Source organism: Chiloscyllium plagiosum, chromosome 12 (assembly GCF_004010195.1).
Source record: "Chiloscyllium plagiosum isolate BGI_BamShark_2017 chromosome 12, ASM401019v2, whole genome shotgun sequence".
Classification (NCBI taxonomy): domain Eukaryota; kingdom Metazoa; phylum Chordata; class Chondrichthyes; order Orectolobiformes; family Hemiscylliidae; genus Chiloscyllium; species Chiloscyllium plagiosum.
In genome coordinates, this window is record NC_057721.1 from 55,426,591 (window position 1) to 55,439,762 (window position 13,172).

Genomic DNA, 13,172 nt, shown 5'->3' on the forward strand with positions numbered 1-13,172 from the left:
AAGTGGCAGATGGCGTTTAATGCAGATAAATGCTAGGTGCTGCATTTTGGGAAAGCAAATCTTAGCAGGACTTATACACTTAATGGTAAGGTCCTAGGGAGTGTTGCTGAACAAAGAGACCTTGGAGTGCAGGTTCATAGCTCCTTGAAAGTGGAGTCGCAGGTAGATAGGATAGTGAAGAAGGCGTTTGGTATGCTTTCCTTTATTGGTCAGAGTATTGAGTACAGGAATTGGGAGGTCATGTTGCGGCTACAGGACATTAGTTAGGCCACTGTTGGAATACTGCGTGCAATCCTGGTCTTCCTATCGGAAAGATGTTGTGAAACTTGAAAGGGTTGAGAAAAGATTTACAAGGATGTTGCCAGTGTTGGAGGATGTGAGCTACAGGGAGAGGCTGAACAGGCCGGGGCTGTTTTCCCTGGAGGGTCGGAGGCTGAGTGGTGACCTTATAGAGGTTTACACAAAATTGAGGGGTATGGATAGGATAAATACGCTAAGTCTTTTCTCTGGGGTCAGGGGGTCCAGAACTAGAGGGCATAAGTTTAGGGTGAGAGGGGAAACGTATAAAAGAGACCTAAGGGGCAACTTTTTCATGCAGAGAGTGGTATGTGTATGGAATGAGCTGCCAGAGGATGTGGTAGAGGCTGGTACAATTGCAACATTTAAGAGGCATTTGGATGAGTAAATGAATAGGAAGGGTTTGGAGGGATATGGGCCAGGTGCTGGCAGGTGGGACTAGATTGGGTTGGGATATCTGGTCGCCATGGATGGGTTGGACCGAAGGGTCTGTTTCCATGTGTACATCTCTATGACTCTATTCGTAAATATCTTGTTCAATGTGGAGTGAAGAAACACTTTCTCTTTGCCATATCTGATAGGGGTAGCAATCGCTTAAAATTAGGCTATATTCAGCAGTTTTTTTCAATTGAAAATGACTGCTTCAAATCTTTCCTATTTAGTTGTTAGCTACTCCACAATCCATAATTCTGCTGAAGCTTATATTTTACCTTTTAGCTGTTAAATCATATCTTAAGCTGTCACTATTTCTGCAGTATTTAATGTCTGCCTCACTACCACCTTTTGATTCTCGTCTCAAATAAAACTTCTTTTTTCTCCAATCCCAGTTAACCTCATGTCTCCATTGCTTTATTTGCCAGTTACCTTAAATGTGTACCCCACCTTTCTCAATCTTTACAATAGTGGAAACTGTCCAGAATTACTGCTTCAGAAGTTTCCCCACTACCAAAGTTAAACTTACTGACATGCAGTTGCTAGATTTATTTCTACACCTGTTTTTAAACTAGTGTATAGCATTTGCAATTCTGAAGTCATCTGGCACTGCCTCCACCCTGGCATCTGAAGAGGACTAAAAAAATGTTAGTGCCTCTGATTTCCAGTCTACCTTGCTTCTGTATTTGGGTTATTCTAGTGACTTGGAGAACTGCAGTGAGGACTGCAGATGCTGGAGATCAGAGTTGAAGAGTGTAGTGCTGGAAAAGCACAGCCGGTCAGGTAGCATCAGAGAAGCAGGAGAGTCTACGTTTTGAGCAAAAGCTCTTCATGTGGAATGAAGACCCCTATTCTCAATGAAGAGCTTATGCTCAAAATGTCAGCTCCCATTCCTGATGAGCTTATGCTCTAAACGTCAATTCTCCTGCTCCTCGGATGCTTCCTGACCAGCTATGTCTTCGACTCTTATTCTAGTGCCTTATCAACTTTAATTGCAGAGCCATTTTGTAAAATTCTCTACAGTCTGAAATATTTCCCATCTCTGAACCACATTGTGTCTTACCTAGACAACATATTTTTCCTTGGTAAAACTAGATGAAAAGTATTGATTTAGTACGGCAGCCCTGAACCTCCAAATGTAAATTTCCAAGTTAATCCCAACTGTTCCCAACATAGCGCAATCCTCCTTTGTGTCCTCTCTCTTATTTATAAAGTATATTAGTGTAAATTATTCAATTCCATTGGAATTTTGAAAGTAAAATTGTGAACATTGGCAAAAACGTGTTTCCATTCTGTTTTGGTTTAGGTCTCCAGATCATACGAAGTTTATTGGATGTTTCAAAACAAAGCAAGACTTCATAGATTTAATTGAAGTAATATTCCGTGGAGCAATGCGAGGAAAGCTAATAGTACACAGCCCTATTGATCCGAGGAATGTCCCAAAGTATGACCTTCTTTATCATGGCATCTAAATGGACTGGCAGTATGCTGTGTTTTGCAAATATTTAAACAGAATGCAATATCAAGTCATCAACTGTTCTTCATTTGTTAAAGAATATTGAGATTTGATGCAAAATGGATAGTCCACAACATTAATCGGCAAGAAATTTCTTGTAAGAACTTTGCAAGAATCGCGGTGAATGGACTCAACATGACAAGTTGTTCTTCTATTGCTTAAAATTTCAGTATCCTGCAGCTGCAAATCTCAGCTCATTGGCAGGTCTGCCATCATAAACTTGCCTTAAAGATTAGCTTTGGAAAATTAGTTCATTTGACTGAGAACTGGTGTTTTCCCAATTAGCACTTGATAGGAATTCACTAAACAGGAGTTTTTCCAGGCTGTGTTTTTTTTTAAATTATATCTAAGAAATAAACACTAGACATGGAAAACGCTACTGGAAAAGGAAGTAATAGTTAAAACAGGCAAAGGAGAAATAGGAGCAATATGGTTTCTGCATGATTACACATCATTCTTGTACCAAGGTAATAGATTTCTAATCCATTTATACACTCGTGCTCCTTGGAGTTCATTGGTGAATTTGTTTTTAATCTCCAAATTTTACTATAGTGTAGAAGTGCTTACTTCTGGTACAGGAATTTGAATCCAAATCCAGTTCATATACAGTTCTAATGGATAGACAAAGTTCATCACAAAGTAAATCACCCTTACTGATTGTGGTTTCTGCCCTCAACCTTATTTTTCTGTCCTAAATAAGGTTGCTCCTACAGATTTGGTTCGCAATGGAACAGTAATTTTGTGATGCATTGAGAACATAACTATTCAAGTCAAAACCTACTGTTTCCAAATTATTTAATCAACAAAAGCATTATGTTCTACTAATCTTGTCCTCACACCTGGTTCTGTATGACACCTGCATCTTTTCTATCAGAGTCATGAACAATAAGTTGGTGCTTTCTTCAGACTGTAGATGGGGCAAGGTGTAAAGCCCCTTATCACTGAGCCAGCTGATATCAGTTAACTCAGCATACACCTGAAACTTTGTCAGACATTCAGTAATGGGAACAATGTACTTTGCTCACCTTGCATGTGTTTTATGTGTATTCTGTATAATTTTGATTTGTATGGTGGCTCTTCTAACCAACTTCACATTTGAAGGATAAAGTAAAATATTGCAAACATTAGAATAATTGTAGATTGATTCCTGATTAAAGGGTTTCCAAAAGAGACAGAGCCTGGGATTTGGTAATACCAACATCATCAGGACTTATACTATTAATGGTAGTGGGTAGTGTTCTAGAACAGAGACCTAGGAGTTCAGGTACATAATTCTTTGAATTTTGCATCACAGGTAGACAGGATGGTTAAGACGTTTAGTATACTTGCCTTCATTGCTCAGATGTGAGCATAGGAGTAGTGTACAGAACATTGGTGAGGCCACTTCTGGAGTAGTGGGTGCAGTTCTGGTCACCCTGTTATTGGAAGGATATTATTAAACTGCTGAGGGTTCAGAAAAGATTTACTAGATGTTACTGGGAATAGAAGGTTTGAGTTACAAGAAGAGGCTGGATCAGCTGGAACTTTTTCGCTGGAACATAGCAGATTGAGGAGTGACCTTAGAGGTTTATAAAATCACAACAGATATAGATACTGTGAAAGGCAGGTGTCTGTTCCCAAGCGTAGGGAATTTCAAGACAAGGGGTCTTTAAGGTGAGTGGAGAAAGATTTTTAAAAAAGGGGGCTTTTTTTTTTAAAAGCAATGATTTATGTGTGGAATGAACTGCCAGAGAAAGTAGCAAATGAAGGTACAATTACAACATTTAAGACATTTGGATAATTATATAAGCAGCATTTGGAGGAATGTAGGCCTAGCACAGTTGAGTGGGACTAGTTTAGTTTCGGATAATGGTCAACATGGACTGGTTGGACTAGATAGTCATAGTCATTCAGCACAGAAACAGACTAAGTACTCCCACTAAGGGTTGATAAAGGATGGAAACAATTTTTCACACATTTAGAGATGCATCATTTCTTAAAACACTTAAATATTTAAGAATTAATGTGGTTACAGTTTGAGTCTATCATTTTTGACCACAGCACACACCTTTAAAGAGGTATAGTCTTTGTATGTCTAACTTTTTTTCCTAGAGATGCTGAGCTATACATACAAATGATCAAATTTACATGTGAAAAATTTTTTAGTGTCATTGAATGACAAACTTACAATCGCATTGGTGCTGTCAGCATATGAACCAATCAAAATGCTATCAAAGTGGTGTAATCAGACTATAGTGATGCCATTCAGAGAACAACATATCAAGTAGATTGAGAGGGTATAGGGGTTAGACCGAGGAAGGAATTTTGTAGCATAGCAGGTCAACAACTGAAAGCACAGTTGCTAATGGTAGGGCCACTTTGTTTTATCATTGATCCACTGTATTAAGAAAATGGTTAAATTCAATGTTAAAATCACTGGATTTTAAATATTTTCTAAGCTTTTAAAGCAACAACAGAATTGTAAAAATTTACAATGGCTTCATCAACTCCACTGACAGATTTTCTGTTGCCATTATTGGGGACTGTGGAGAGTCACAGGTAGTCTTACAAGTTAAGACTTATCTAGTATAATTATTTTAGTTTGGATTCTGAGAAGGGACACTTGTAGTTTTTTAAAAAATTAACTATAATTATGATAAGTAAAATTTACTAACTTGAACAAAGGAAAGAGGCAGTAACAGGGAAGTGTGGTTTCCTACATAGCCGATTTTATTATACAGGTAAGTCACCAACAGTGTACACATTCAATAGTATCTCATGATCATTTGGTTCAAGTTACAGAACAAATAGCTATGATTTTAGAATTTTTTTTCTAAATTCACATTTTGTGTTAAATAAAAACATTTAGTTGGAAGCAACAATCTATGTTTCTTCCTAGAACATGCCCTTCGGCCCACAATGTTTGGCCGAGCATTTATCTTAATCTAAGATCAATCTAACCGACACACGCCTCAATATACTACCATTCATGTGCTTGTCCAGCAGTTGCTTAAAAGTCCCTAATGTCTTTGACTCTACTACTACCACCACCACCGGCAGTGGTAGTCTTTAAGTTATAAATCAGGAGCCAAACCCAGAACTTGCCCTTATTCAATTACAAGCAGCATCTACTGGTGTTGTCATTTTAATGACTTTTTCCCTTCCTTGGCAAGCACAGATACGGGAGGAAATGAATTTTCCATTTACAGAATAGGAACATTGCTGACAAGACAAATTTATTCATGTTTCCATTACCTATTTGCCCCTTAAAGAGATTTCTTGGATTATAACTGCCAGTGTTGTGATGTTGATTCCTTAATGCATTTAGTTTGTGCCGGAGTCAAAATTCTGATGCACCCAAAGATCTGATGATAGATCTAATTCAGATGGTATATTTCCACACACCTGTTCCCCTTGTCCTTCTCTGGTAAAAGTTTCAGACTTGGGGAATGCTGCTGAAGATGCCCTAGTGACTTATTGCTCTAATTACTTTACAGTGGGGGTGTAGTACATTGAGAAGGAGTAGAACAGCAGAACCAAGTCCAAGCTACTCTTCAAATAATATCCATTATCCAGAAACATGGTGTATAGTAACCATGTGCATGAATCATGAGATTTTCACCTTCCTCCATCAGAAACGGAGGCCAATTATTTCTTAGTCATAGAATCAGATATTGCAGTCCAACCACTGATCCCAAATTAAACTAGTTCCACATGCCCGTGCTGGCCCATATCCTTCCAAACATTTCCTATTCATGTACTAATCCTTTAAACATTGGAACTGTACCTGCCACTTCATTTCCACACATGAACCAAAAAAACCTGTTTAAAAATGTTTCTTACCTTAAAAGCATGCCAGGTCTTGAACTTCTTACCTGAGGGAAAAAGACACTTGCCATTCACCTTATTTATGCCCCTCATGATGTTAGAAATCTCTAAAAGGTTTAAATCTTCTCAGCCACTTATGCTGCAGTGAAAAAATCCCAGCCTATCCTTATAATTCAAACCAACATCCTGGTAAATTTTTTTGAACCCTCTCCATTTCTATAACTATATGATCAGAATTGGAACTACTCCAAAGAGTGGCCTCACCAACATGCTAAATTACTTCAACATAACATTCCAATGCCTATACGCAAAAGGTGATCACACTAGGATCTCATGATTCTTTTATAATATAAAATCCATTAAGTGTTCATTTTGTAGTAATCAGTCAAAACAGAGATTGGTCAAATTTTATTCCAGTCAAAATTAAGCTACAGCATAAAGGCAATGAATGTAATACAGACCATTCTAAATAAACTGTCCAGTTGGTCAGAATTATTGTGGCCTATGACACTATTGAGATACCTTTTTTCTCAAAGTGGTCGAATGTGTATCACGCCACGTAACTGACATACTATAAAAGGTCAGAACAAAAAATTCTCGAAGTTCACATGAAACCAAACTATAACAATCCGGTGGCGGCTAACTGAATACAGAGTTAGTGGCACTCAAACACATGGTTGTATTTCGAAAGTACAGTTAAGAATCCGTTGAACATTCACACAAGTGGCAAAATAGAAAGCTTTAATTTCGTTGTAGAGGGGAAGTGTTGAAAGATACCGAAAATTCGAAGTTTTACAGCAATTCCCCCCTACTACCCCGGCTCCTGTATATAGGAACAGGTCAAAGATATCTACATGAACAATCGAGTGACCAGGAAGAACACTACAAAAAAAAATCACGTCTCCCGAATGTACTTTCACCGTAAAGTAAAAATCTTCATTGGATAGTTTGGAATTTAGCCTGGGCACATGTTTACAACTTTGCGTGGCATCCTTAAAGCAATCAAATAGCTAGATAGCCCATAATATACTCGAGAAAACATCAATAGAGAAACACGTTTCTGTTTAGAGTGCTTGGTATTCATGACTTCAAGTTACCAAATATTGTTGATGTATTTGACAAAATTCGGGAAACTACTACATCTTTCCTTGTTTTCTATAGCTTTTCTTACTTAAACTTCTTGTAAGAATTGGCGAGCGAATGATGCGATTAGCTTTCTGCATATTTGAAACTTTCTTCAAGTGCTTGAAAATGGAGTGAAAGCAGGTCATCGGTGCCAAGTGAGGTTTTTCAGTACCGGCGGAAACCTGCGCGCAGCCCATCCTCAGGGAGGGGACAGGCTTGTCCAGAGGTTTGGGACTCAGTAACCAATTACGGCAGTGCTTTTCAATCCAATCCCGACCAATTTGCCCAACGTTTTGGTGATCTGCATCATGAACGGAATTTATGAAGGCCACAGCGTATACTTTACTCATGACATCTCGACGCTCATTCAGGAGATTAACAAATATCAACCCGCCATAGCCATGCGCTATGAAAGCTACACTATTATCCGGACACTTTGATATAAACTGGTCCCAAATGTAGATGGTGTACGCTTCCACACTTTCAACACCCCCGATTAGTGTCTGTTCAAGCTTTAATTCTCTTTCATCGGAATCAGGTTGCTTTTTCTTTTCAGCGTCATCGTCTTGGTTAACAGCCATGAAGTCATTAGAATTTAACACGATTACTTCATACCGCTCACTCAAAGCTTTCTTAATAAAAGGGATTTGAGTGCCGGTGTCCAGGCAGTCATGTAGAATCAATTGCTGGGACCAGGTGCCAGCCCTCATCACTCCACGGTCTTGCATCAGAACAATCAATTTGGAAGGATTGCTCAAAGCCCGTTCACTCATGAAACAGAAACTTCTGCCGCCATTAACGGGAATATAGACTCGTTTCAGCCGACATTCTTTCTCCAAGAGTTCGTAGACATACTCGGCCAAAGTTGTTCCAAAGGCTTTGTACCATTGGTGGTTCCAGCTGGTTGCATAACTATGCTGTTTAAAGACAAATGGCTCGTTTGTTTCAGTATGCCTCAGCTGTCCTTTTTCATTGAAATAGTATTTGAACTTTTTCAATTTTTCAGTACTTTCTAATTGCTGATGAATCGCTGGTTCTTCCATTTTCTTAAACAAATTCAACCTAGTATTTCAAATTACCCAATAATTCAGTAGATAGTCTACATTAAACAAAATATACTGTTAATTTCTGCATTTCTACAATACGGATCAGTTTCGGGGTGATATATACCGTGGTCCATTTGCTTATATCATTAGTTTAGCAATTGTTTAATTAGTTACTGAAAATGTGACGGTTTTAAAGTTCTTCAATAACTAATAAGTGAAAGTGTGTTTGAGTTTAGATAAGTCACCAATTAAGTTTTTACTTAAATGAATATATTAACTTGTCCTCCTTTCAAAGATTTCAGACTCAGGTGTTGCCATTTATTCAATTCTTCAGGAGCAAATTAAATGCAAAATTAAGGACATTTTGATCTAACACTCATTAATGCTACTAAAACAATTAGTCAAATAATAAATTCAGCTGAACTTAAATAGATTTTTTTTAACTTAAATTTATATTAATACGCAGTAGACAGACATTGATGGTGCAGTGATAGTGTCCTTACTCCCAGATTAAAATATGTAGGTTCAAATCTTGTATGCCTCCAAGTTTGTAGGTTGCTTTTTTTTAAAAAACAAAACTGAGTACTTACTTGCTCCCCTCTTTTTCTACTGTTTCTACTAATTTCTATCTGAAATTCATTTTGTATTGAAATTTGAGTGTAAAATGTAATGTAATTCATCAAAATTAGTTGCATGTAATAACTAGTCCATTATAACTATTAACATTTTTGTCAATCACATTACCCTTTTAGATGTCTAAAGCAATGGGGTTATTAGAGTTGCTTTTGCCCAACTAAAAGAAGAAAATCCCCAAGCCTTGGGTGGCCCACATCTTTAACTGAATTCCTGGGCAATGGGAGCTGTGTGAACTTTGTCAGATTGTTGAACTCATTTAAAAAATGATTCCTTACCACTGCACAGCTTGTTGTGTGAGCAATCTGGTAGATTTACTATCCACTTTTCTGGTCACGATCAACAGACTCTGCTTGGTCTAATACAGCAGAAGAAAATTGCTTTCTAGTCTAACAAGAAGAGATCATTATCTTAAACAAGATATTTATCTTATGGTTATTAATTGCATATTACACTGATGTAATATCCATTGTTACAGGGACAATGAGGAAGATAAAGATGGCAATTATTCCTCTTCCAAGATCTGAAGATCATCTATCTGTATGACATTGTACTAACAATGAAATAGGAGCGGAAGTAGACCATTTGGCCTCTATAGTTTGCTGTGATTCAATAAGATCATTGATGACCTGTTTGAGTTTTGAATTCAGAATTTTGAATGGGGAGAATATTCTGGGAATTTGACCAAGTGACAGTGAAGAAATGGTGACTTATTTCCAAATCAAGATGAGGAGTGTCTTGGGTTACTTGCAGATATCATGTTCCCAAATCTGCTGTCCTTATCCTTCTAGATGGTAGTGGTTATGAATTTGGAAGGTGGTGTTTAACAAGCATTCCTGAATTTCTGCAGTGTATCTTATTGGTATATTGTTCTAATAGATGAAAGTGAGGACTGCAGATGCTGGAGATTAGAGTCGAGAGTGTAGTATTGGAAAAGCACAGCAGGTTAGGCAGCATCTGAGGAGCAGCAAAGTTGATGTTTCAAACAAAAGCTCTTTATCAGGAAGCCTTTCATCATATTGTCCTAATCCTGAGTGTCAGTGGTGGAGGGAGTGAACGTTTGTGGATGTGATGCCAATCAAGTTTTGTTCTGGAGAGTTTTAAATTAAGGAATGTATTTTTAAAAAAAGCTATCAGACTCTATGGTTGAATGGTGTGATTATCCTATGAAGAGAGATTGGGCAAACTGGGCTGGTATTCTCTTAAGTTTCAAAGAATGATGGGGATCTTACTGAAATCCACAAAATACTTAAAAGATGTTGCGACTGTATGGAAATTAGTTAGGCCACTTTGGAATACTGCATTCAATTTTGGTCATCCCTGCTACAGTAAGGATGTTGTGAAACTTGAAAGGTTTCAGAAAAGATTTGAAAGGATGTTGCCAGGGTTGGAGGGTTTGGGTCGTAGAGAAAAGCTGAATAGACTGGGACCATTTTCTCTGGAGCGTCGGAGGCTGAGGGGTGACCTTTATGAAGGTTTGTAAAATCATGAAGGGCATGGATATCGTAAATAGTCAAGGTCTTTCCCCTGGGGTGGGGGAGTCCAAAACTAGAGGGCTAGGTTTAAAGTGAGAGGGGAAAGATTTAAAAGATATCTAAGAGGTTTTCATGTAGAGAGTGGTGCATGTATGGCATGAGCTGCCAAAGGAAATGGTAGAGGCTGGTACAATTACAACATTTAAAAAGCATCTAGATGGATATGTTACAGGAAGGGTTTCGAGGATATGGGCCAAATGCTGGCAAATGGGATGATTTATTTAGGATATCTAGTCAGCATGTACAAGCTGGACCAAAGGGTCTGTTTTCATGTTGTAAATCTCTATGACTCTATGAATATATAAGGTAGGTGCAGGTAAGGTTTTTTCCTGGTGCTGAGTTTTGAACGAGGGTGCACCATTTAAAAATAAGGGGAATGTCATTTAGGACTGAGGTGAGAAGTTATTTTACTCAAAGTGAGGTGAATCTTTGGAATTTTCTATCACAACACTATGGTGGTTCAATCTTTGAGTATATTTAAAGTAGAAGTTGCTTTATGTTTATCAATGGTATGAAAGGTTATACGGACAGGTGTGGCTAAAAGGCAATGGTTGGTTCAATCAGCTGTGATTGTATTACATAGTGAACAAGCTTGATCATAGAATCCCTACCCTGGAAAGAGGCCATTTGGTCGATGAGTCTGCACTGACCCTCCAAACCACCCTATCCCCCTAACTCTGTATCTCCCATGGCTAATCCATCTCGTCTTCACATTCCCAGACAGTACGGGTAATTTACCATGGCGAATCCACCTAAAGTGAACATCTTTGGGCTGTGGGGGGAAACCAGAGTACCCGTTGGAAACCCATGTAGACACTGGGAAAATGTACAAACTTGACATAGACAGTTGCCCAAAGCTGGATCTGAATCCTGGTGTTTTGAAGCAGCAGTGTGAACCACTGAGCCACCATGCCTCTCTGAACTCCCTGATGGGCTGATGGCCTACCCATTCCTATCTTACTTGCAGTATGTTTCCTAGCCCTGGCCTCCAACCTGTTCTTATTGCCACAGTATGTATATGGTTAGTTCAAGTCAATGGTAGCTCCAAAGATATTGATAGTAGGAGATTCAGTGATAATAATGCTATTGAATGTCAAGGGGTAGTGGTTAGACTACCTGTAATTGAAGATGGTCATTGCCTAGCATTTGTGGACACAAATATTACTTGTCAGCCCTAACTTGGCTATTGTCCAGACCTTGCTGCATTTGGATGGCTTCAGTATTTGAGGAGTGATGAATGATGCTAAACGTGCAATCATTAGTGAACATCCCCAATTCTAATTTCTTAGAAGGAAGGTAATTGAAGCAGCTGAAGATGGTGGGCCTAGGAGACTATTCTAAGGAATTCTTGCAGAAATGACCTGGAGCTGAGAGATTGATCTCTAACAACCACAAGCATCTTTCTTTATGCTAGGTATGACTCCAGCCAGCAAATAATTTTTCCCCGATTCCTATTGACTCTAATTTTGCTGGGGTTCCTTGATGCCACATTCAGACAAATGTGTCCCTAGTGTCAAGGGCAGTCACTGTCACATCACTTCTGAAATTCAGCACTTTTCTACATGTTTGATCCAAGATTGTAATGAGGTCAGGAGCTTACTGACCCTGGCAGAATTCAATGTGAAGTAAATGCTTCTGATGATGCCCTTGATGACACCTTCTATCGCTTTACTCATTATTGAATAGACTGAAGGGGTGATAACTGACTGAGTCGGATTTGTCCTATGTTTTTTGTACAGTACATAACTAGGACAGTTCGCATTTTTGGGTATGTGCCAGTATTGGCTATGGGCATGACTAGTTCTGGAGCTCACATCTTCAGTACGATTGCCAGAACGTTGACAGGACTTATTGCCTTTGCAGTATGAGTGCCTAGAACCATTTCTTGATATCACTTGGAATAAATTGAGTTGCCTGAAGACTGGCATCTTTTAAATGAGGCCAAGTTCAATTATCCACTTGGCATTTCTGGCTGAAGATTGCTGTAGCTGTGTCTTTTGTACCGATGTACTGGGCTCCGCATCATCGAGGATAGGGATACTTGTGCACTCCCCTCCACAGAGTCCACCACCATTCAGAACTGGATGTGGCAGGATTTAAGAGGTTAAATCTGCTCTGTTTGGTTGTAGAACTGCTTATCACTTGTTACCTATAATGTTTGGAGGTATTCCTGTTTTGTAGCTTCACCAGGTGTATATCTAATTTTTTGGTATGTCTAATGTTCCTCTTGGTATGTCTTCTGCACACTTCATTGGACCAGACTTGATGGTAATGGTAGAGTTGAAGATGTGCTGGGCCGTGAAGTTGCTGTTTGTGTCAGTACAACTCGGCTGCTGTTGGCTCACGGTTCCTCACGGATGCCAATCCTGTGTTGCTTGATCTGTTTTGAAGTTCATTTATCAGTGGTACTACCACACATGATAGGGGGCATCCTCATTGTGAAGACGGGACTATCTGTGGTAATTAAATTGGTGAGAATGAAGTCAAATATGATTTTTCTCTTTTGCTGACTCCTTCACCACCTCCTGCCAAACCCATTCGAGCAGCCAAGTTCTTTTGGACCATTACCTCCCTCTTTTGATTTTATCAAGAGTAGCATATCAGTAGATTACATGTGATTTAGCTAGTGCTAACCACACAAACGTTCATGGAATACAGACGTTAGTCTGTGATACTTATGTAAAAGAGAAGCATAACGGATACATGTAATTTTTAATAACGTAGTTATTTTATTTAAAAAGAGGGACTGCAGTAAAACTACAGGCAATGGCATGTTTCTGT

The 13,172-nt window shown here is 38.7% G+C and overlaps 2 protein-coding genes across 5 annotated transcripts in view; one reads left to right on the plus strand and one right to left on the minus strand.

Annotated features, from left to right (window-relative positions):
- Positions 1-3,372, plus strand: part of txnl4b (thioredoxin-like 4B) — a 7,559-nt gene extending 4,187 nt beyond the window's left edge. For all 4 annotated transcript variants that reach the window (XM_043701116.1, XM_043701118.1, XM_043701117.1 and 1 more), the window contains exon 3: positions 2,036-3,372. In XM_043701116.1, the coding sequence (XP_043557051.1) occupies positions 2,036-2,201 (166 nt within the window). In that variant the 3' untranslated portion in view covers positions 2,202-3,372. The remainder of the gene's footprint in view (positions 1-2,035) is intronic.
- Positions 3,373-5,234: 1,862 nt separating this feature from the next.
- On the minus strand, positions 5,235-8,498 carry LOC122555567 (putative protein FAM172B). Its single transcript, XM_043701594.1, has one exon. It carries the CDS (start codon positions 8,218-8,220, stop codon positions 7,189-7,191), a length of 1,032 nt encoding a protein of 343 aa, XP_043557529.1. The 5' UTR covers positions 8,221-8,498; the 3' UTR covers positions 5,235-7,188.
- Positions 8,499-13,172: the final 4,674 nt, after the last annotated feature.